At 37.4% G+C, this 24,779-nt stretch overlaps 1 protein-coding gene across 5 annotated transcripts in view; it reads left to right on the forward strand.

Moving 5' to 3' along the window:
- Positions 1-24,779, forward strand: part of UEVLD (UEV and lactate/malate dehyrogenase domains) — a 54,475-nt gene that overhangs the window by 11,635 nt on the left and 18,061 nt on the right. For 4 of the 5 annotated variants that reach the window (XM_019456489.2, XM_053899910.1, XM_053899911.1 and 1 more), the window contains exons 3-7: positions 653-718; positions 6,527-6,690; positions 10,237-10,372; positions 11,557-11,675; positions 15,219-15,321. In XM_019456489.2, coding sequence (XP_019312034.1) covers positions 653-718; positions 6,527-6,690; positions 10,237-10,372; positions 11,557-11,675; positions 15,219-15,321 — 588 coding nt within the window. Of the gene's footprint in view, positions 1-324; positions 417-652; positions 719-6,526; positions 6,691-10,236; positions 10,373-11,556; positions 11,676-15,218; positions 15,322-24,779 lie in introns of those variants that run through there. The other variant, XM_019456491.2, reaches the window with a different exon arrangement.

The raw sequence follows: 24,779 nt of genomic DNA on the forward strand, positions 1-24,779 counted from the left end.
GACAGTTATTTGATGATGTCCCTGAGTTTTATAGTCCTAAACTTTTTTTTATATGTTTATTTTTGAGAGAGAGAAGGAGAGAGAGCACACTCTTAAGTGGGGAGGGGCAGCGAGAGGGAGATAGAGGATCTGAAGCAGGCTCTGTACTGATAAGCAGCGAGCCTGATGTGGGGCTTGAAGTCACGAACCTCGAGATTATGACCTAAGCCAAAGTCATATGCTCAACCAGCCAAGCCACCCAGGCACCCCTATGGTCCTAAAGTTCTTAAGTATGTTTTCACATTATCACATTTGATCCTTATGACCACTTTATGATGTAGTCTTGCTTTCTTTATTTTATAGATGATGAAACTGAAGGTCAAAGGGATTCAAGTAACAGCTTCAACAGTAAAGCTGCATGTGTCTAAGTGGGGAAAGTAGGTCTAGAATCTGGAGTTTCTGTATCAAAGCTCTCTGTGCTTTCAGCTATCCTCTTGGCTTTCTAAGAAAACAGTATGTGGTAATTTCCCCTTGTCAACATAGTTACAGATGCCAAGATGATGAACCTTAAAAATTAGGTGTGCTTCTGTATGTGGGTCTGTGTGTGCGCAAACTTTCATACAGTTTTTTCTACTTTTGAGTGTACATTTTGGGGCTTTTATTTTTCTTCCAGTGTTCAAAGATAGTTCCCAGAAAGACCTGCTGAATTTCACTGGCACTATTCCTGTGATGTACCATGGTAAGTGTGGAAGCTGAGAAAATGTGGGAATTTTGTAAAAGAACATTTTAACAAGAGCTTACATTTGTTTAGTCCCATAACATTCTCTAAAGTATTTTCACATATAACATGATGTACACAGAACCTTATTGCATATAGCAGAATGCTGTCCCATTCAAGGTGGCCTAGATTAATATCAACAAATTCAATTCAGTTCAAAAAATACTTAACAAGTATCAACTATGTGCCCACTAGTCTGCTAGGTGCTGGGGTACAGAGGAGAGTAAGACAGATGTTGGGGAAGAAGACCTTCCTCTGCCCTGTAGTCCTTCCAGCTGGACTTAGAATCAAATTGACATAAGACAGGTTAACAGGAGAAAATCAAATTTAGTAGGTGTGCATAGTGGGGAATCCACACAGACATGAGATTCCAGGGACAGTGAGGGAGCATGAAGCTTATCTGAGCTAAGGGGAGGGGAGGGGCCTGCGGACACAAAAGGGAGAAAGACCACTAGCAAGAAGGGAAAGGAGATACTTGGAAAAACAAAAGTTGCCCTGTTACGCAGCTAAACTCTAGGTAAAGGGGAGTGTCTTTTAATAGCTCTCTTCCAGGTACAGGCTCTTCCTCCCATTGTAATTTAGGCAGTTGAGAGGGAGGAAGAAAGCTTTTCCTGAATCTGCCAAGTTTTGATTACTTTTAACTCAAAATAATCTCTGTGCCAAAGTGGCCCATCTTGGGGCAGCCTACCCTGGGCCCCTACACAGAGACAGGCCTGATTTTATGGACAGTTCTCTTTGCTTTCCATAGCAAAATGCAAGGATCACACCTTCTTCTCCATTACATCAATGTTTTGATCCTCTCCGTTTCCCTCTGTATGATGTCCCCATTGTATGGGTGAAACTCAGTCTTAGCCTAGTCAAGCGATTTACCTAAAACCACACCACTTGTATCAGACTGTCACTTGAAACTCCAGTAGGAAATTGGGGGCCATTAAAACTCAAAGAAGGCATCATATTTTCAAGTGATCTGCCTGCTATCAAGTGATAGCTAAGTGTTTGCCAAAAAACAAACAAACAAACAAAAAATCGCTAGTTCCCCCATTCTTAACTCTTCCTATTTGTCCAAACCTACTTCTATCAGTGTTCGAGAGGACTAACCTTTCAGGTAGGTATTATAGGTGATTGCTTATATGGTATGATGTGAAGAAAACCAGTGAAGCTTTGGTTCTAATAGATGTCTCTGAAGGGGTGTCTGAAATCCCACCACTAAAAACCTATTCCTGGTCTATAATCCCAAGAGGGTTAATATCCCAAATCACTAATACATAGTGCTGTGTTTATAGAAAATACTTGGTAAATATTTGTTGCATGGTTGAGTTTATTTGATTACTGACTGAAGGGGCTTAGTAATAAATGAATTTGCTGGGCAGTTGAGAGAGAAGGTAACTAAAAAGGGATGAGGAAGACCTGAAAACAAATGGGGAGAGAATGGTGGAATTTGCTCCTTTACAAAAAACTCAGCACTGTATTATAGGAAGACACTGCCCAAAAGACACCAAGGAGCTGTATTTTGGGGGACTTTTTTCAAAGTAGGTATTTCATTATGGTAGTCCTAGACTGTTAACAAACCCTTCTTAATTTCTGCCCCTCCATGATCACTCACTGCGTGAGGTTCACTCATGTGTTATTCTGCCACTGTTTATGTCCCACTAGGACACCTCCTTTGGCATAGGAAATGCATAGGAATTCAGTTTGGTTTGTACTTTTTTTTTATTTTTAAAAATTTTTTTTAACGTTTATTTTTGAGACAGAGAGAGACAGAGCATGAACGGGGGAGGGTCAGAGACAGGGAGATACAGAATCTGAAACAGGCTCCAGGCTCTGAGCTGTCAGCCCAGAGCCTGATGCGGGGCTCGAACTCACGGACTGCGAGATCATGACCTGAGCCGACGTCAGCCGCTTAACCGACTGAGCCACCCAGGCGCCCCTCAGTTTGGTTTTTATACCTAAGAATATGGTTCGAGATGGAAGTAGATGAGCAGTGAGCTGGGCTCTGCAGAAATTGCAGAATTGGTTTTTATTTTCCTCCTTGTTCCTCTCCTGCCAAACTCTCAGACTCTTTTCTGGCTGCCTAGAAAACTTTACTCAGACCTGTTCCCCATTACTTGTGTTCTGCATTTATTATGATTAGATGTTAGAGAGAGAGAGAATTATTGCCCACCCCAGTGATTGGTTGACTGATTTCATTCCCAATTCTTACCCACCCCAATGATGTCAAGGGTAATTATATATTAACAGAGGAGCTCATCAAGTGAATCACTGCTTAATAGCATTTCGGTTTCAAAGATAGTGTGAGGGGGTAACAGGAGGGCATAAATCTTATTTTAATATCATTGGTAAAATGCCCCTCATTGGCGTTCTGCATTTCCTAAAGCCGAGGAGTTATTTCATTGATCCTTAAGCTGGATCTTCCAAGGTAGTAATGGTACCGAAGTACCTTTTTTTTTTTTTTTTTTTTTTTTTTTTGCAGTACACTCTTTTTTCTTTGCTTTTGAGTAGAATTATATCAACTCTTTGTGATCCATATTAGTTACTTCCTGCTGATCAGAGGTCAGAATGTTACAATAACAGATACTAACTCCAGAATTTGTAAAATGTTACAATAATGGATACTAACTCCAGAATTATGAGGATTAAGTGAATTACCATAAGTAAAGCTCTTGGCATAGTGCCTGGCACATAATGGATGCTTAATCCTGTATTTCTTTCAGTTCTTAGTTTTATCAGTATAATAATAATACATACTTGTGCTAAAAAAAAAAAAAAAACTTAAAATTGAGAAGGGATGAGGTTAAGCTTATAACTAACCTCCTACCCAGTCCTATTCCCCAGATGAATCTTCCATTGATATTTCCTTATGTGTATCTGCAGACATTTTCTGAATCATTTCTTATTATCTCTCCAAGATTGTGTGAAGGTTATGATGACACTTTTTATTCATCCACTGTACTTGAGAGATGTGTATCATCTTAATAAGTGATACCCATCTGAATTTTATTTACAGCTAACTTAAATTATATTTTTATGATATAATTACTTCAGATCTGAGGACTCTACCAGGATTTCTGACTCTTTGGTAATGAATTCCTGAAAGCTAACTGGGCAGGGAATGAGGCAGGGCAGTGGCTAACAGAAAAGAATGGGAAAGAAGAAAGGAAGAAGAGAGCAGAACACCAGTAGTGAAATCTTACCAATTGGACATGGGAATCAGGCTCACCAGTTGCTTTGCCAGGCATGGGCTAGTAAAATGCATGAATGCTGCTGGGGAAGAGCATTGATGGGGGCAGCAGATCCTTGATCAACTAGGAAGATACCATCAATAGACATTTCTTTCCTTTTCTTTAATGTGTGGTACTTAACACAGAAAGCGACACCATGGAGATTTGGCTCACTACTCCAGCTATATTATGTAACAAGAAAATTTGCATGGCCTAGAACAGTGGCTTTCAAATGTCTTGACTGTGACCCACAATAAGAAATACTGTACTTTTATATACATAGCTAGCATACATGCATGTGCACGCACTCATATGTGTACATGTGAGTACATGTGCATTATATGTACATGTAATGTACATATGTACATTAATATATGAAACTGCCAGGGGTGCCTGGGTGGCTCAGTCGTTTAAGCATCTGACTCTTGATTTCAGCTCAGGTCTTGATCTCACAGTGTGCAGGTTTGAGCCACACATTGGGCTCTGCACTGACCATGTGGAGCCTGCTTGGGATTCTCCCTCTCCCTATCTCTCTTTCTCTCTCTCTCAAAAGTAAATTAGAAAAAAAGAAACACCATAATGTCTGTCATGTATTCTATTTTCTTTTCAATTCCATTTGAAAATATTGCTTGCAGCCCACTAAATTAATTTTGTGACCCATTTATTGCGACCACTATTTGAAAAACACTCTCTAGAGAGTATGTAACATTAGACAGAATAACTGCTTTTGGAGAAATTTGATGGTGTCTCAGTACCTGTCAGTCACTTTGTGGTGCTACAATCACATGACTTTATAATCAGAATTATCTATGGATCAGTAGCTATGCCGATAGCCAAATAGTAAATACTTAGACACTACGGTGACAGATGTTAACTAGACTTATTGTAGTGATCATCTTGCAATATGTACAAATATCAAGTCATTATGTTGTACGGTGAAACTGTTATGTTATATGTCAGTTATATCTCAAATAAGAAAAATTTTTTAATACTTAGACAAAAATAGAAGAGGAGTGTTGTTCTCAGTACTGCTGATATAAAATAATAGACCCGCAAGTATTAGGGCATTTCTATAATACTGATTTGCAATCTTAGTTGCACATTAGCATTACATGGGAAGCTTTTAAAAAATGTTGTCCATACCCCATCCCATTGGATCAGAAACTGGGAGAGTGGCATAGGTGTTGGTATGTTTCCAAGTTTCTTAAGTGTTTCTAATGTGCATACAGGGTTGAGTATTGTTGTATCCTTAGAGGAAGAAACAAGATGAGAAAAGTAGCTGTCAGTGGAAGGATGATTTTCTTAGTAAGAAAAAGATTTCAGTAGAAAACAATACTTTTTTATTTATACCTGCCCTATAGTTAAACCTTCAACATGGGTTTGAAGTAAATTGCAAAAATTGCCAACCCTTCATGGTACTTACCATATGATGTACTGTTCTAAGCATCTTACATACCTCAACTAATTTCATCCTTGCAACAACCCTATGGGGTAGGAGCTATTATTACTATTTCCATTTTATAGAGGAAGGAATTGAGGCACAGACAAGTTAAATAACTGGCCTAAAATCATAGAGCTAGTAGTCGTGGGTGAAACTAGGATTTAAACGTAGGCATTCTTGGTCCCGAGCAGCCATGTTTGTAAGTATAGTGAAAGACATGCAGTAAGACTGTGAGTGCAGGAATTGACCATCAGGAGATACAATAGATAGAGCTAATGGAGTTGATCAGATTTCTAGTTTAAGTCTAGTTTTTACACTTTTATTAGGTCGTAGATTTGGGCTTCCTGGCAACCAGAGCCGTCAGAGGTTTTGGCTCTCAGTAGTCATGACATTACACGTGTGTGGTTGGAAGATCATGCACTCAAGTTCCTGTGTCAGTACACTGGGCAAGGTGATGCTTAAGGTTCTTTTCAGCTCTAAGTTCTATGATCTAACCCAGCTTGATGACGGTTAGTGAGTAATTTGCGGGTCAGTATCAAATGTATCCAATTCGTCTTTGTTAATTCATTAATTTTTCATGTGTTTATTCATTCACTTTTTCTTATGCATATAGGAAACCTTTATTGAGCAATCAGTATGTTGGGCCCTATACTTGGTGTGGGGAAAATAGAAATGAATAATACCTAACCCTCTGGAAGTTTACTGTGTAAAAGGAGACACAGATCTGTGGGCAAGTAACTTCAATGCAGAATAAGTATAAAAATAAAAGTGTCCACTACCTTTCAAGAAAGGTACAATAGCTCTGCTTGGGTGGGGCAAAGAGGTTACATAGAGAAGATACTGTATCCCAGACTCCTGGTACAATAGGTCCTGTAAATATTATTGAATTGAATTGGATGAGCTGGCCATTGTCTTAATTAAATTTCTTCAGATGTTATGCTGGTGCTTTAATGGGAACATGAAAATGGAGAAGTAGGCCTCGATTTATGTAAATTCTTTATATATGCACTTGACTAGACTACAGGTCTTAAGATGCCACCTAGCCGTACCATAAATATAATGTATATGCTTCATCATTATTTGAAGATGTGTTTATTTTGTCTCAAATAGGTAATACATATAACATACCAATTCGTTTGTGGATCTTGGATTCCCACCCTTTTGCTCCCCCCATTTGCTTCTTAAAGCCAACTGCAAATATGGGTGTCTCAGTTGGAAAACATGTGGATGCTCAAGGCAGAATATACTTGCCCTATCTTCAAAACTGGAGCCATGTAAGATCAATTTGGATTTTCTTGTAGAAGTTTTTATTTCTCTGGTGGTACAAATTATTTTTCTCATGGTACAAATAAGTGAATTTTCTTTTAATGACACTCCTCATATGGTCTTTGAAAGTAATTGAGCTCCCTAGAGTCACCTAGGTTCCAGAACCCCAGTGACAGACAGCAGCCTGCATGAAGCACTCTCTCCAGGTCTGGAGCCAACTATTATTTGCTCCCTCTCTTTTTATAGTTGTTTACTGCTTATAAAGCACATGAAAAGCTACTAGCAAGATATTGGGCATTATTTCCTAGTCCCTCCTTATTAGAGACTTTTATGTAATATATGTATTTATTTATAGTCTTGGGAGGGCCTGGGGGAGTCAGTTGGTTAAGTATCCGACTTTGGCTCAGGTCATGATCTCACAGTTTGTGAGTTCAAGCTCCTCATTTGGCTCTGTGCTGACAGTGCAGAGCCTGCTTGGGATTCTCTCTCTCTCCCTCTCTCTCTGCTTCTCCCTACGTGCTCCCTCTCTCTTTTGCTCTCTCAAAATAACTAAATAAAAACTTAAATAAAAAAAGAATGTATTTTTTGTTTTGCCTGTTTTTGACCTTTATGTAAATTGAATCATACTGTATATAATCTTTTATTACATGTTTTGTTTTAACTGAGCATTAAGTTTTAAAAATGCATTCACAATAATATATGTAATTAGTTTATTTGCTTTAAAGTTCTCACATTATGTAATTTTGTAATGATATATGTAACTAGTTTATTTGCTTTAAATTTCTCACATTATGTAATTTTGTTTTCTGTATTTTTCATCTACCGTTATTATATTGAGCATGTCTCATATTAAACAATCTGTTCAAAATACATGGTCTTTAATTGGTTGCCTGATGATCTAGCATAAGGATATTGGCATAATATATTTACAGATTGCTCTGTTGTTAGAAATTTAATGATAAGCATCCTCAAATATAAATACGTATAAGCATAAATGTGTATACATTATAAATATTTAATAATTTCCTAATGATAAATCTCTAGGAATGAAATTACTGAATCAAAGCTTAGAAATATTTTGAAGGCTATTCTTACATATTGCCAACTTGGCCTCCAGAAGGTAGACAAAATGTATTTCTACCATCACTTGAAATCGGTGTAGAATGCCAGTTTTCCAGCACTCTTGCCCTAACCAGAAGGTATTATCATTAAAGCAAAACAAACCTTTGCTTATCTCTATATATTTACTTACAAGGATGTACAATATGTTCTCATTTTTATAAGTAATTAAGATCTTTATGAAAGGATAATTTATAATATATTTATATATACCTAGAAAATTGTAGGGCAGGAGGACCAGAGATCCCTGAAGGAGATCAGGAATATGTTGAGTCAAGCGAGATTAGAGTAAAGGATGGTGTTAGGATTATCACTTTTTGTTTTATATACATCCTGTGAAAAAGCATGCAATTATGGACATGTTTTACTTTGTTTTTACAGTTTTCTCTATTTTTCATATATGTAAAACCTTTAAAAAGAAGAAAAAAATACAAGAAGGGATGAACACCAAGTGGTTGGTAGTGGAGTTTAGGTACAGGAACATCGACCTTTTACTTTATGAATTTGTACATCATTTGCATTATGTCGTGATTTTATTTAATAGGATTGCCAGTTTAATGTGATGAATAGGGCATAATAAAAATTTATCCATTGGAGGGACAAAAATGATATCTTAATGTTTAGTTGTTTGATTATTTGAGAAATTAAAGTATTTTTCATATATTGATCACTTATGTTCCTTTTTAAAAAAAATTTTTTTTAATGTTTGTTTATTTTTGAGAGAGAGAGAGTCAGAGTGTGAGTGGCAGAGGGGCAGAGAGAGAGGCAGACACAGAATCTGAAGCAGGTTCCGGGCTCCAGGCCATCAGCAGAGCCCAATGCAGGGCTCGAACTAACGGACCGTGAGATCATGACCTGAGCCAGAGTCAGATGCACAACCAACTGAGCCACCACCCAGGCACCCCTAGGTTCCTTCTTTTTTTAATTGTTTATCGCCTTCAGCCATTTTTACCCTTCTTTCCGCCCCTCCCCCCTCCCCCCCCCCCCCCCCCCCCCCCAGCTATCCTCAAACGATATTTTGACATCTGTTCCCTGTTGTGGGAATTCATCTTTCCAGTTCCCTTTTTCTGGTTTTCATTGGCATCTCTTTTCATAGTTTTGTTGTTTAATAAATACTTAGAGATAGCCCTATTAACCTAGTTGAGGTTGTATTTGATTTGAGTTCAGACACTATTGATTTCACTTTACTATTCTGAGCCTCTTTATTATAAGCTAAAACTAGTCTTTTTTTTTTTTAAGCTAAAACTAGTCTTAAATTGCCCTATTTAAAAGTACTGCAGTAACTTTAAGTTCCTCACGTAGTTGGAATTATGTGATAGAATTACATAGAATTTTGGAGCTGGAAGGAATCTAGAGGCTGTCTAGGCCAAAGATTGCAGATGTTTTCCCCAAGAAATTCAGCGTGCTGTGTTAGACTTACAGAGTTTTGTTGAACAGAAAAGTGGGTTTGTTTTGCTCTTAATACGAATTTGAATGCCTGTATGTACACTCCAGTTTGTCTCAATAACCATCTCCCCAAATGTTCTTAAACTTGCCAACTTCCCACATTATGTTATCTGCTTGGTCTTTAAAGGTGTTTGAGCTTTTGATCCTAATAGCTTCATCCTCTTAATATGTAAGTAATGAATGAATCTCTCAGACTTTGGGAAATTAAATCCTTTTCAAAATAAGCAAACTGCTAAATATTTTCAATACTAATAAATATTTTACTCACAGCATATATTTGCATGCATTTGTTTCTCATGATAGCCACTTGGGATTTATTATTCATATTATATTGCTGATAACCCTGAAGCTCAGAGAGGTTAAGTGAATTTCACTAAGGTTGCTTAATAAATTAAAAGAAACAGTACTGGATTAGATAATATTTTATCAGTGTCACTTTTCTGATTTGATAATGCTTACATAGGAGAATGTCTGTTTTGTTTTTTCTTTTAGGAAATATACACTAAAGTATTTAGGGGTGAAAAGGTATCAGATCTACAATTTATTGTCAGTTTGTTCAGAAAAATATGTAGAGGGACACAGACTGAGAAAATATATGTGTTAAAATGTTAACATTTGAGTGACCTGGGTGAAGAGTATATGAAAATTCTTTGTACTATTTTTGTGACTTTTCTATAAGTCCGCAATAATTTCAAAATAAAAAGTTTAAAAAAAGACTGTTCCTGAATATAGGTACTCTGCTAGTAAGCACAGTCATGCTATTTTCCCATCTTTTGGAGAGCCGGATTAGCATTTCTCTAGTTTTCAGGTAAAAGAATTAAGTAACTTTTCAGTTAAAAGTATCATCTAATTTGTATGATAATTTTCAAAAAATAAGAGCATAATGCAACACTTTCTTTGGGTTAACTCTTTAACAATGCATAGGTTAATAAGGTAGTGTTCTTGAGCAAAATCTTTGCATCACTTTTCCCTTTGTGTGTATTCTGCAGCCTAAGTCTGTCATTGTTGGACTAATTAAAGAAATGATTGCCAAGTTTCAAGAGGAACTTCCCCTGTATTCTCTACCATCGTCTGATGAGGCACGGCAGGTAGACTTGCTAGCCTATATTGCAAAAATCACTGAAGGTTTGTATTTTTGTTAACCAGAGAGTTATGCGTTTACAATTTCTAATATCCTTTACTCTCTGCTACTTGCTTTCTTTTTCTTTAAAAAAAAATACTTATTTTGGAGCATCTGGGTGGCTCAGTCGGTGGAACGTCTGACTTCGGCTCAGGTGGTGATCTCGCTGTTGGTGGGTTCGAGCCCCGCGTCAGGCTCTGTGCTGACAGCGCAGAGCCTGGAGCCTGCTTTGGATTCTGTGTCTTCCTTCTCTCTCTGTCCCTCCCCCACTCACGCTCTGTCTCTCTCTTAAAAATAAATAAACGTTAAAAAAAATTTTTTTTTATATTTATTTCGAGAGAGAGAGAAAGCACGAGCAAGGGAGGGGCAGAGAGAGAGAGAGAGAGAGAGAGGGAGAGAGAGAATCTCAAGCAGGCTCCATGCTGTCAGCCCAAAGCCTGACATGGGGCTCGATCCCATGAACCATGACAACATGACCTGAGCCAAAATCAAGAATCTGACTCTAAACCCACTGAGCCATCCAGGCGCCCGCTGCTACTAGATTTCTATAAGTAAATGTATTCATGTAGCTATGTATATCTGTGTCGAATCAAAAATTTCCACACATTTATCGGTGTGTTACCATATAGTTCCAATGAATATGGTTTCTTAAAGTGTAAAAGAATTACCCTTATACTGACAGATAAAATAATTTGTGTTTTGTTCCAAATCATTTGATATATATTAATGATCCCAGACTTTTTCATTATATTTTTATGTGGCTTTTTGCCTCATTCAATATATCGGACCAGAAAATCTATGATTCTCAGTGTTTCTGATTGAACAAAAAGCAAAATCCATGCTTGTAAACTTCAGTAAGGCGTTAAACGTTTTTGCATTGTAGACCAGAGCAGTAAGGATCAGACTGTTTTTCAGAATTATGGAAATCCTATTTTTTAGTCTTATATAATATTTTTTTAAATGTTTGGAAAGGTTTTTTCTTTTTAAGGAGGTAGCCTCTATTTAATATAACATTTAATGAGATTCCTGTCTTGCATTTCATTTTTTCAAGTATTTTTGAGTGCTTCTTAAAGACTAGCACCATGTTTTCTGTCCAAGTTATTGAAGGTTGGTGTATATTTTTTTAGATGCTAAAAAAGATTTTTGATACTATTTTAAAATTCTCATAATAATCCACTTTTATTTCTAGGTGTCTCAGACATAAATTCAAAGCACTGGGCAAATCATGAGCACAAAACAGTCAATAAAGTTACTGTGGTTGGAGGTGGAGAACTGGGAATTGCCTGCACATTAGCAATCTCAGCAAAGGTACGTAAGCACAGTGGTTATAAATCCATCTATCATATTGCTACACTTTTAAGCAGTGTGTGTTTAACATATAAGAAATAATGGCTTCATCTTGTCATGTGGGAAAACCTCACTTTGCCTTCAAATATATTTAGTAAGTTGGCAAAAAAAAAAAAAAAGCTGAAAGCTCTCATCAGGGATATTGCTTCTTAATTAGTACTTAGTCACAGAATAGGCTTTAAAAAAGTGACTTGAACAATCGGCTCATCATCCTATCCAAGGGAAACCTCAACGTGACATTTATCCCACTTAGTCACAAATTCCTTTGTGTTTTCTGAGTCATGCCGCTTTAATTAAACTCTTATTTAATATAATACTTAATTTTAGCTTTTTCTAAAATTAACATTTTTTTCTTGAAGATTGCCTTTTCTGGTGTAATAACTCCACTTTCTCTTAGGATCGTAGTTTCTGAGTGGATATTTTACACTAGTTTGCAATTTGTTTATTTTTCCATCACTCCTTTTTACTAGATCTTTGGTATATAAATTATTTGCAGAAAGGCTTACATTCCCTTCCAGAGAGGTTCAGAAGACGCTCCAGGGTCCCAGTAGCATGGTAACAGCGTGTCTGTCATTTCAAGATGTAGCCCACAGAATAGCTGTCCCTCTCTGTTTATTTGGTAGCTGGAGTTTCATTTTTTCTTTTCTATTAAAATTTGATTGTTTGCCATCTAAATTCTTCCCTTCTTATTTCAGACTCACATGTCTTGGAGATAGGTTCTACTTTAGCAAGTAATTAAAGTGTATCCAGGGAGCTAGAAAATTTTAAAAGCTGGCTGCACAGAATAACATATGCTAACTTTTGACTTCGTTTCATCTCCACCCTCCATGTGAATACACTATTCCCTCTTAATTGGAATTGGAATTTGAATTGTTTTCAGTTCTTTTGTTACTAAACAGAATGCTTCCATAAACATTGCCTTACAAGTTGCTTATTTTCTCCTCTGAATTTTCTTTTAGGTACACATAGTCTCAAAAACAGTACTAGTGAGTCAGGGCACGAATGGTCTTTGTGGGACTTAACTACATATTGCTAGATTGCGCTTCAGAAAGGCAGAACTAATTTATGCTGCTGATAACAGTGTGCACATCAACCTGATTTTTGACATTCCTAGCAGTACTGAGTTTTATCAATTTTATTTGGTTTTGGTAAGTACAAGAAGGTCCCTTAAAGTCATGTTCCTTCAGCTGTTAGAAGAGTCTCACTATCAGTATTCCTTTGTCTGTAAGCTGTCTAAATGGAAGTCTTTTCCCATTTTTCTTTATAAACATTAATATTTGGATACAAGGTACAATATATAAAATATTATGATACAATAGTAGTCATAATAGTGTCGGTTGTGGTGGTAGCAGCGGTAACTAGCGTTTACTGAATGCTTATTAAGTGCCAGGCACTCAGCTAAACACTTGACTTATTTTTACAACAGCCTTGTGGGTTAGATGTTATGGTTACTGCCAATTTACAAATGAAGGCAGAGGGAGATTACGCAGCTTGCCCAAAGTCACACTGTTAATAAATGGGGGCAGGATTTGAAGTGAAGCAGTCTTATTTATAGAGCCTGTATTCTAAATCTTTACTGTCAGCATGTGACTTTCAGACCCGCAGCATTGGCAACATCTGAGATCTTCTTAGAATTACATTATCTCAGGCCCCACCCCAGACCTATGGAAGTAAATCTGCATTTAACAACCCCCCCCCCCCCCCCATGTCCATGTGCTGCACTGATCTACTGAATGCTGATCCCTTAAGGCTTGGGAAGTTCTTCTCTAAACCATTATGTTATACTGCTGTTGTTTACCATTATTGCAATAATGCCATAATAATGCTATAATAATATAACAATACCATTATTGCTGTTGTTGTTACTGATGGACATTTAAGTTGTGTCTTGTCTTTTGAAAACCTTATACATGGGGTGCCCGGGTGGCTCAGTCGTTTAAGCGTCCAGCTTCAGCTTGGGTCATGATCTCACCATTCATGGGTTTGGGCCCCGTGTCAGACTCTGGCTGACAGCTCAGAGCCTGGAGCCTGCTCAGATTCTGTGTCTCCTTCTCTCTCGGCCCCTCTTCTGCTTGCTCTCTCTCTCTCTCAAAAATAAATAAACATTAAAAAAAAAAAGAAAACCTTATACATAATGTATCCTTTTACACATGTACTAATAAACTTGTTGGATAATTTCTATAAATGAGATAGATGGATTAAATGAATTACTATGTTTTTAAATTTTGATAGAACTTGTCAAATTATCCTCCATATCAATTATACCAGTTTATTCTCATACCCACAGTGTGTGAGGATGCCTGTTTTCCCCACACTTTTGATGCTTAACTTTTGGATCTTTGCATGTCTCATAAATGAAGATGGTAACTTATAGTTTTGTTTCTTTTTTTTTTTTTACATTCATCTTATGAGTGTGGCTGACAATAATGAAATTAGTAGGTACAGTTTAGAAAGGACTGCTCTCTGCCAGCTCTGTGTCACAGAATTAATCTTCATAACCCCATGAAGTAAGGCCAAGTTCAGTGACTTGCCCAGTGTGACAGAGCTAATGAGTACTATTGCTTTTCTTTTGTCCTTTCTGCTTGATAGTCTGCTGGATCCCTGGGTACTCTTGCTTCTGCACTCTAATATAGGAAAGATCCTCAAACCGCTTACCATGTGAGAAAAAGACCTTTCACAAAGGTAACCTGATTCTGAGGAGTTTCTATGCCATCATTTACATGGTACCCAGGGAGCCATTGACAAGCATATGTAGTGTTTTCCTTTTCCTTCTTTCTTTTTTTTTTTTTAATATTATTTTTGGGAAGGCGCAAGTGTGGGAGGCACAGAGAGAGAGGGACAGAGGATCCGAAGTGGGCTCTGAGCTGACAGCAGCAACCCCGATGTGAGGCTTGAATTCACGAACCACAAGATCATGACCTGAGCTGAAATTGGATGCTCAACTGACTGAGCCACCCAGGTGCTCCTGGACTGTTTTCCACAAGATTTCTGAGGAGAGTTCTACATGATAATAGGATTTTATTTTAGATATATGGCTATTATCCTTTTTTTTTTTTTTAAAGAGAAACTTGGCATTAGTATTGACTTTCATGCTAGAAATGAGGCGCTAAAATAGACCCAAAAATCACTCTTAAGTACTTTCAGAATGGAACTTGTGACATCAAAATGAAAACATAAACTCAAGAACGACAGCAAATATATTGAGTGCACCAAGTTATCTTTATTACGCATTGTTCCATCAAAGGAAACCTGCCGTCTGTGACCTCTTACTTAAGTCCTGCTAGATCCCAGTTTTCAGTCAAGCCTAAAGGATTACATTACTCAAGTTCATAGTAATTTCTTGCTTACAAGTCCCTTTTATTGCTGTCGTGTTATCTTTCCTTCATGAGAGAGCATTTTAGGCCCATGCATTCTCCTTTAGCTTCACTTCTAAATGAACTGAAATTGAGTAACTGGCTGTGTTTGTGTAATGCTGTATGTTCTTTTTGTTATTGTACTGTACAGGGCATTGCAGACAGACTGGTCCTCTTGGACCTCTCAGAAGAGACGAAAGGAGGAGTGATGGACCTTGACATCTTTAACCTGCCTAATGTGGAGATCAGCAAAGGTCTGGTTATTCTGCTTAATAGATCTTTGCCTCATTTGCTCTCGTATTTGAGTCCTAGAATTGTTTTAGTATATATATATTTTTAGAACAGTTTTAAGTTCACAGCAACATTGAACAAAAAGTTTCCTGTATATCCCTCACCCCCACACATGGGAAAGCTCCCCTGTTATCAACGTCCCCCACCAGAATGGCACAATTGATAAGCCTACCTTGATACATCATTATCATCCCAAATCTGTAGTTTACATAAAGGTTCACTCTTGGTGTTGTGCTTTCTGTGGATACGGACAAATCTATAATGACATGTATTTACCATTATAGTATTTTTCACTACCCCCAAAATCCTCTGTGCCTTGAGTCTTAGAATTTTAATGCTAAAAAGCACATTAAGGGGCGCCTGGGTGGCTCAGTCGGTTGAGGGTCCGACTTTGGCTCAGGTCATGATCTTGTGGTCCGTGAGTTCGAGCCCCACGTCGGGCTCTGTGCTGACAGCTCAGAGCCTGGAGCCTGCTTCGGATTCTGTTGTCTCCCTCTCTCTCTGCCCCTCCCCTGCTCTTGTTCTGTCTCTCTCTGTCAAAAATAAATAAACATTAAAAAGAAATTTTAAAAAGCACATTAAGGTTCATCTAGTCGAAGCTCCTCATTTTACATATTGGAAAACTAAGATTCACATAAATGAAATGACTTACCCTAATTCATACAGAGATTGTAATTGATTAAATTAAAAAGAATTCAGATGAGCAAATAGCATTCTGATTGGTCAGAAGGATTTATTCTGTCTTTGTCTTATACTACAGTATAAATTTGTTTTCTTTGATTGCTTCCATTCTCATAATATATTGATTAAGAGCACTGGATTTAGAGTTAGACAGATAGGAGTTTGCATCCTAGCTCTGCCACATTATAGTTCTGACATTTGTCAGGTTATATAACCTCTCAAAGTTCAGTTTTATCATCTGTAGAGAGAATAATACCTACCGCTTGGCATATGGCAAAGTGTTCAACCAAGATTTTAAAAAAATTCACATCACTTTCACTAAAAATATATTGTTAAAATAAGTTTTAATAAGAACAAAAGGATTTTGTATCATTAATAAATAAATTTTTAAATGTTAGGAAAGTGTTTTATCTCATCTTTTTTATTTAAAAATTTATTTTATAGGGGCGCCTGGGTGGCGCAGTCGGTTAAGCGTCCGACTTCAGCCAGGTCACGATCTCGCGGTCCGTGGGTTCGAGCCCCGCGTCGGGCTCTGGGCTGATGGCTCGGAGCCTGGAGCCTGTTTCCGATTCTGTGTCTCCCTCTCTCTCTGCCCCTCCCCCGTTCATGCTCTGTCTCTCTCTGTCCCAAAAATAAATAAAAAAAAATAAAAATAAATTAAAAAAATAAAAATAAAAATTTATTTTATAACATACATGATGTATTTGTGCAGACATATATGTAGGTAAATACCATATTTGGGGATGTGGGCTTAAAAAAAATTTTTTTTTAATGTTTGTTTATTTTTGAGAGAGACAGAGACAGAATGCGAGTGGGTTGGGACAGAGAGAGAGGGAGACACAGAATCCGAAACAGGCTCCAGGCTCTGAGCTGTCAGCACAGAGCCCGACATGGGGCTCGAACTCACGAGCTGAAGTCGGACCCTCAACCAACTGAGCCACCCAGGCGCCCCAAAAATATTTTTTTACTAGAGATGCATGATCAAAAAATTTGGTAGACCAGGATATAGCCAAAGTCAAGTTGTAATATGTTATAATTGTTTGGCTTTCCTTGACAATATTTAAAAAAAAAAACAAAACTCAAGATTGTGTCACAAGCCTGAATGTACTTAAGAACAACAGTGGGTGAGAAAAGTTGAAATTATACCTACAGGTTATAAAAATTGGGTGTATTAGTTGGAGTAAGCCTCTGGATCTCTGTATAGGGTACAACGAGTTCATTTTCCTTCTCTGGAAAGAGTGCAGTATTTGCATTACTGATCCTTTTGTAGGCTTCATATAGAGGATCCCTTGGGGAGCTGGAAATTCTCTGTCATTTCCAAGTACTAAAGTTCTTCAGGGACCTCTTAACTCTTCCAGATCACTTCAGGAGACTTTAATACATGGACCCTAGAGGTTGTGAGGCCTTTTAGGACCTCACAATTGTTTCTTCCTGTGTGTCTCATTAACCATCAATTACAATTGTTTCACATAATTGAAAGGATAGAATCCTCGGAGGAGATGTATAGTGTGTGGTGTTTGCCACCAAGTAGGGAATGTCAAATGAGCCCACACCATCTTGGGGACAACTTTCATGTTCCCCTTGTTAATTTGGTTATATATTCCTGATAACACTGAATTTAATCACTATTACATGAAGAATTTTAAATATAATGTTAACTAACATCTCATAAATACATTCCATAATATGGAGAGAAGTATATTAATAATTTTGGGAAATTAAAGTCAATAGTTTGGAAATTTGAGGAATGCTCCATCATGGCAGGTATCGATGACTGCAACCGGCCATCCTAGAGTTGTGCTTTGGCTCCATTTGGACTTTTTCAAAATAGCTATTAAAACATTTGGAGGAGGAATACACATATAACCAGGTGAGCATGCAAATACATATGCATATATACACAAACAGTTATGCTTGTGTATGCGTAGACTAACTCTGGAGAAATACAGAGAAATTATTAAGAGTCGTTGCTTCAGGAGTCAGATGGGAAACTGTTCTGCACTTGTTTTAATATTTTCATTCCTTTATTTTTATTTTGTGCTGAAATACATATAACGTAAAATTTATCGATAGTGACATTTAGGGCATTCATAGTGTTCCACAGCCATTACCACTATCTAGTTCTAGAACATTTTCATCGTCTCAAAAGGAAACCGTGTACACATTAAGCAATCACTCCCCATTTTCCCTGTCCCCAGGCTCTGGCAGCTGTCAGTCTGCTATGTGGATTTGCCTATTCTAAATATTTCGTATAAATGGAATCATACATATGTGGCCTTTTGTATTTCGTTTCTTTCACTTAACATAATGTTTTCAAAATTCATCCACATCGTAGCATGTATCAGTATATCATTCTTTATATGGCTGAATAATACTCCATGGTATGGATGTACCACATTTTATTTGTCTGTTGTTATCAGTCAATGGACCTTTGGGCTGCATCTTTTTGCTGTTGTGAATAGTGCTGCAGTGAAAGTTTATGTACAAGTTTTTGTTTGAATAACTGTTTTCACTTGTTTTAGGTATAACCCAGAAGTAGAACTGCTGGCTCGTGGCAATTCTGTGTTTAAATTATTGGTGAATTAATCGTATGCTTTCAAAGATCTTTATTAACAGCACATGTAGATCTAAATAGCTCTATTTCTTTGAATAGCTTCATAATATTTTGTCAGATGGGTATCTGTCTCCTGTTGGGAGATATTTAGTTTGTTTTTGTGGGGGTTTTTTGTGCTTACAAATAATAGTGAAGAGAACATTGTAATGCAAAAATTTTAGTGTACTTCCCTAACTAGCTGGATAAAGTAGAATTACTGGGTCAAAAGATACGTGTTTTTAAAATTTATATTGCTAAAATTGTTCCCCAAAAAGTTGTACCAATTAATACTCTGATCAACAGTATATAAGTACTCCTTTTTCCTTTCTCTTGATTACTTTTATCCTATATTAAATATAGCTAATTGGATCATTGTCCTATATTTTGATCATGGTTATTATGTTTATTATATTATCATGTTTACTATTAGTTTATCTGTTATCTCTTAATAATAATGTTGCCATTTTTTAAGGAATCAGTAATATATGCTAGATACTTTACATATATTCACACACTGTTACTTTTCTTATTTTATTTATTTAAAAATTTTTTTTAATTTTTATTTTTGAGACGGAGACAGAGCATGAGTGGGGGAGGGGCAGAGAGAGAGGGAGACACAGAATCTGAAACAGGCTCAAGGCTCTGAGCTGTCAGCCCAGAGCCCAATGTGAGGCTCAAACCCATGACCTGAGTCAAAGTTGGACGCTTAACCGACTGAGCCACCCAGGTGCCCCATTCTTACTTTATTTTATAGATGACTCAGAGAGATTGTGACTTAGGACATGCAGTTAGTAAGAGGCTAAATTTAGGATTTCAATTGTAAGTTTGTTACCAGTTTTACATGATTCACTCCAGAAATAGTCTGTGTATATACAAACATAAATGTTTGTGTGTATGGATATATGCATGCTTATGCATGGAGAAAAAAGTGTTCAGTAGTTGTAAATTTAAAAATAATGTGTTGTTGGGGCACCTGGGTGGCTCAGTTGGTTAAACATCTGACTCTTGATTTTAGCTGAGGTCATGATTTCACAGTTTGGTTTGTAGGATGGGATCAAGCCCCATGTTGGGCTCTGTGCTGACTGCATGGGGCCTGTTTGGGATTCTCTCTCTCTCCCTCTCTCTCTCTCTCTCTCTGCCCCTCCCCCACTCATGCATGTGTGCATACTCTCTCAAAATAAAAAACATTTAAAAATAAATAAAAAATCAAGTGTTGTTGACATATGCAGTAAAGCAAAATATGCTCAATAGCCAGTGGTTCGTAAAACATGGCTTGTGGGCTAATCTCTTATATCAGAACCACCTTAAAATTACAGATGCCTGGCGTCCACCCTAGGCTATGGATCCCGAATTTCTAGGAGTGGAGCCTGGGAATCTACATTTTAGATAAGTAGCTCAGGTAATTCTTATACTCATTAAAGTGTTCTAAAAATTATAAGTAGTGACATTATTGCAGATTGTGGAATCAGCACAGGGGACTACGACCAGCATTTGATAAAAATTAACTAGAATAGAAAATATCAGAGTAGTATTAAGGGTATTTTCTGTAATGTTTTTGCTTTGTATATATACATATGCATATATTATGTCTTGGGTTGCAATAGAAAACGTATTTCATAGCATGTCCATCTCATGGCATGGGTCACAATCAAATTTTTGAAATTCACTGTATTGAAATAAAGAATCTTGACTGAAGCCCTTTTTTTGCCTCCTTTCACCCTTTACACTTACCTCAGATAAATACTTCTTCATTAGCCTCAACATGCCCTTCATACTTAACCTTGAGTCACCTTTTCTCTGGGAAACCTTCCAGAGTAATCCTAATGCCAAATCACTTAATACTCTTCATGATTTTAGTATTGATATTGAAATTTATGTTGTATCATTTTTTTCTCTTCCTGAGACATTTTATCAATAGATATACCTTTTATTTTTAAGAAAAGCCTCCCTAAAGATAGAGATGTGGCATAACGTACTTAGTTCATGGCTTTAGTTTGCCACATATAGTAAATCTTAGAAAGTTTCAGTGTTGTTTCTATAGCTCCAAACCCAGACCACTGTGGAAGTAATTGTTAAAGGCACTCACTTGAACTGAGCAGTGATTTCCTACCTTATTTTTTAATAGGAGTATTCTTGTATAACATTAAAAAAAAAAAAGTCTACCTCTATTCATCAGACAAAAATATCCCTTCCAGTCATTGACTGAAATAATGCCCAAAGCTACTGAGAAGTCATTCTTTGGTAGTTCCCTCCCCTGCCAACATAGGAAGATTTTTAGTAGCTATCAACTTAACACAATTTCTAAATTAAGGGTCATCATCATTTCTAAAATTTTGTGTCCTAGAGAAAAATAATTTGAAAGGAACATATTTTTATGTAATTTTTATTACAGTTAGAATGGTTTAGCAATATACCAGAGAAATGAAAATATTTGTACTGTCTCCAGTATATTCAGACTGATATACTAAGCTAGAATACTTCAGTGAGGTCTCCACAGCATTTGGACATTGTTATTTGATTGATTTTCCATGGTTTTGAATAAAATAATTCAGCAGTGGTTTAAAATCAATGTGTATTGGGGCGCCTGGGTGGCTCAGTCGGTTAAGTGTCCAACTTCAGCTCAGGTCATGATCTCACAGTCTGTGAGTTCGAGCCCCGTGTTGGGCTCTGTGCTGACAGCTCAGAGCCTGGAGCCCGTTTCAGATTCTGTGTCTCCCTCTCTCTCTGCCCCTCCCCTGTTCATGCTCTGTCTCTGTCTCAAAAATAAACATTAAAAAAAATAATAAATAAATAAAAAAGTAAAATCAATGTGTATTTCATTCATCAACATCATCCTCATAATCTGAGAACAGTGGTATATTGGAGCATGAAATATTTGCTGGGTCTTTTGACATGCTTGATGATGGATTGATATCCCCTACTATAACTAAACAAGCACTGGTCTAGGGCCTGTTGTTTGGGAACCAGTGGCTTGGCAGGAAGGATGTAGTTTTTCTGGGCTACCTATGCAGCTGGGATAGAGGTAAGAGGTTTCTGTCCTGGAGGTCCAGATGCACCCCTGACCCAGGAGGAAACATCACTACGCTAATTAAGTAAGTGGTAAAGTTAGGATTTGGAGCAGGCAATCTCACTCTGAAGCCCTCCATTCTAACCCTTGAGCCCTACTGTATTATATCTAGGGCAAGGACAATATTTCATTAACCTTGTGTTCTTAGGGCCTTGTATAATTATGCTTGGCATGACAGGAACCTTAGCAGAGGTATATTGAACTAATTGTTATTGAATAAACTTTTATTATGATCCTTAACCTTGTAAATGATATCATATCTTCACATAATTATGCTTAAGGTCCTTAACTTTCTTTACGACTGTACAATCTTTTTTCCCCATATTAAGTCAGCAACTTCTTTTAAACTTAATTTTATTTTTTATTTAAGTATAATTAACATACAGTGTTACATTAGTTTCACGTGTACAATATAGTGGTTCAACAATTCTATACATTTTTTAGTGTTCCTCAAGATAAGCTTACTCTTAACCACATTCACCTACTCTTACATCAAGATAAGCTTACTCTTAACCTACTTCACCGATTCCATCCACCGATCTCTGCTCTGGTAACCCTCTGTTTGTTCTTTGTAGTTAAGAGTATGATTTTTTTGTTTCTTTTCTTTGTTCATTTGCTTTGTTTCTTCAATTCTACATTTATCTTTCTCTGACTTATTTCACTTAGTATTATACCCTGTAAGTCCATCCATGTTATAAATGGCACGATTTCATCCTTTTATATAGCTGAGTGATATTCTATTGTGTGTGTGTTGTGTATATGTATGTGTGTGTGTATATATATGTGTGTGTGTATATGTATATATGTATACGTATATATGTGTGTATATATATGCATATATGTATATGTACATATGTATATGTATAGACACACACACACACACATATATATACAATCTTTATCCATTCATCTATTGATGGACACTTGAGTTGCTTCATGTCTTGACTACTGTAAATAATGCTGCAATAAATATAGATCCTTTTGAATTAGTGTTTTCTTTTTCTTTGGGTAAATACCTAGTGGTGGAATTACTAGATCATATGGTAAGTTTATTTTTAACTTTTTTGAGGAAGCTCCATACTAATTTTCCACAGTGACTGCACCAGTTCACATTCCCACCAACACTGAATGAGGGTTCCTTTTTTCTCCATGTCCTTGCGATGCTTATTATTTCTCATCTTTTTTATTTTAACCATTCTGACAAGTGCAAAGTAATATCTCTTTGTGGTTTTAATTTGCATTTCCCTGCTGATGAGCAATGTTGAGCATCTCTTCATGTGTCTTGTTGGCCATCTGTATGTCTTCTTTGGAAAAATGTCTATTCTTGTCCTCTCCCTATTAATTGGATTGATGTGTTTTTTTTGGTGTCGAGTTGCATAAATTCTTTTTTTTTTCCTTTTTTTTTTTAAATTTTTTTTCAACGTTTTTTATTTATTTTTGGCACAGAGAGAGACAGAGCATGAACGGGGGAGGGGCAGAGAGAGAGGGAGACACAGAATCGGAAACAGGCTCCAGGCTCTGAGCCATCAGCCCAGAGCCTGACGCGGGGCTCGAACTCACGGACCGCGAGATAGTGACCTGGCTGAAGTCGGACGCTTAGCCGACTGCGCCACCCAGGCGCCCCAAGTTGCATAAATTCTTAACGTGTATTTATTTTTGAGGGAGAGAGAGAGAGTGAGCAGGGGAGGGGCAGAGAGAAGAGGGAGACACGGAATCTGAGGCTATCGACACAGAACCCTATGTGGGGCTTGAACTCATGAACCGTGAGATCATGACCTGAGCCAAAGTTGAACGCTTAACTGACTGAGCCACCCAGGTGCCCCAAGTTGCATAAATTCTTTATATATTTTGGATATTAATGCTTTATCAGTTACATCATTTACAAATATCTTCTCCCATTCAGTAGGTTGCCTTTTTGTTTTGTTTTGTTGGTCATTTTCTTCACTGTGCAGAAACTTTTTATTTCGGTGTAGACCCAATAGCTTAATTTTGCTTTTGTTTCTCTTACTAGAAGAGATCTATCTAGAAAAATGTATCTGTGGCTGTTGTCAAAGAAATTACTGCTTATGTTTTCTTCTAGGAATTTTATGGTTTTATTTCTCACATTTAGGTCTTTAGTCCATTTAAAAAGGTTTTTTTAAGTTTATTTTGAGAGAGACAGAGATAGCACAAGTGGGGGAGGGGCAGAGAGAGAGGGAGAGAAAGAATCTCAAGCAGGCTGCGTGCTGCCGTGCAGAGCCTGACACGGGGCTTGAACTCACAAAACTGATTTCGTGACCTGGGCTGAAACCAAGAGTCAGACACTTAACCAACTGAGCCACCCAGGCACCCCTGGTCTTTAATGCATTTTAAGTTTGTTTTTCTGTATGGTATAATAAAAGGGTCCAGGGGTGCCCTGGGGGCATGTAGCTGTTGCTAAGTATCTAGATCTTGGAGATGGAAAGATAAGTAAGACACAAACAGTGCCTGCTCTCACAGAGCTCATAACATGTTTAATGTAGTAGACAGTTAAACAGATATCTACCTAGCATGTGGTGAGTGAAGTGAGAAACATTCCAGCTAGAAAGAATTTGAGGGGCGCTTGGGTGCCTCAGTCGGTTAAGCATCCGATTCTTGGTTTTGGCTCAGGTCACGATCTCATGGTTTGTGAGTTTGAGCCCTGTGTCAGGCTCTGGACTGACAGCACGGAATCTGCTTGGGATTCTCTGTCACCCTCTCTCTCTGCCCTTCCCTGGCTCATGTGCATGCTGTCTCTCAAAAATAAATAAATAAATATAAAAAAAGAAAGAAAGAATTTGAGTAAAGTTCTTATCGGGAAAGTGAGAGAAACATGGTGGGGAAGAATAGGGACCAATTCTACTTAAGCCAAAGGTCTACCTAGGAGAGTACAAGAAATACTAGCTTCTAGGCTCAAAGGAAGAGAATAAAAGGCCTGGGAGCTTAGGAAACCTTATGGAGTAGGAAGCCTTTCTTGTACTTTTGAAATCCTTTTAGACAGCTACTACTTTATTTATTCATGAGGCAACCTTGAGGGCAAGGGTATATGTATCATTCAAAGTAGAGAAAGCTAAAGGGGGAAA

Source organism: Panthera pardus, unplaced genomic scaffold (genome assembly GCF_024362965.1).
Source record: "Panthera pardus isolate Hobbes unplaced genomic scaffold, ASM2436296v1 HiC_scaffold_12, whole genome shotgun sequence".
Classification (NCBI taxonomy): domain Eukaryota; kingdom Metazoa; phylum Chordata; class Mammalia; order Carnivora; family Felidae; genus Panthera; species Panthera pardus.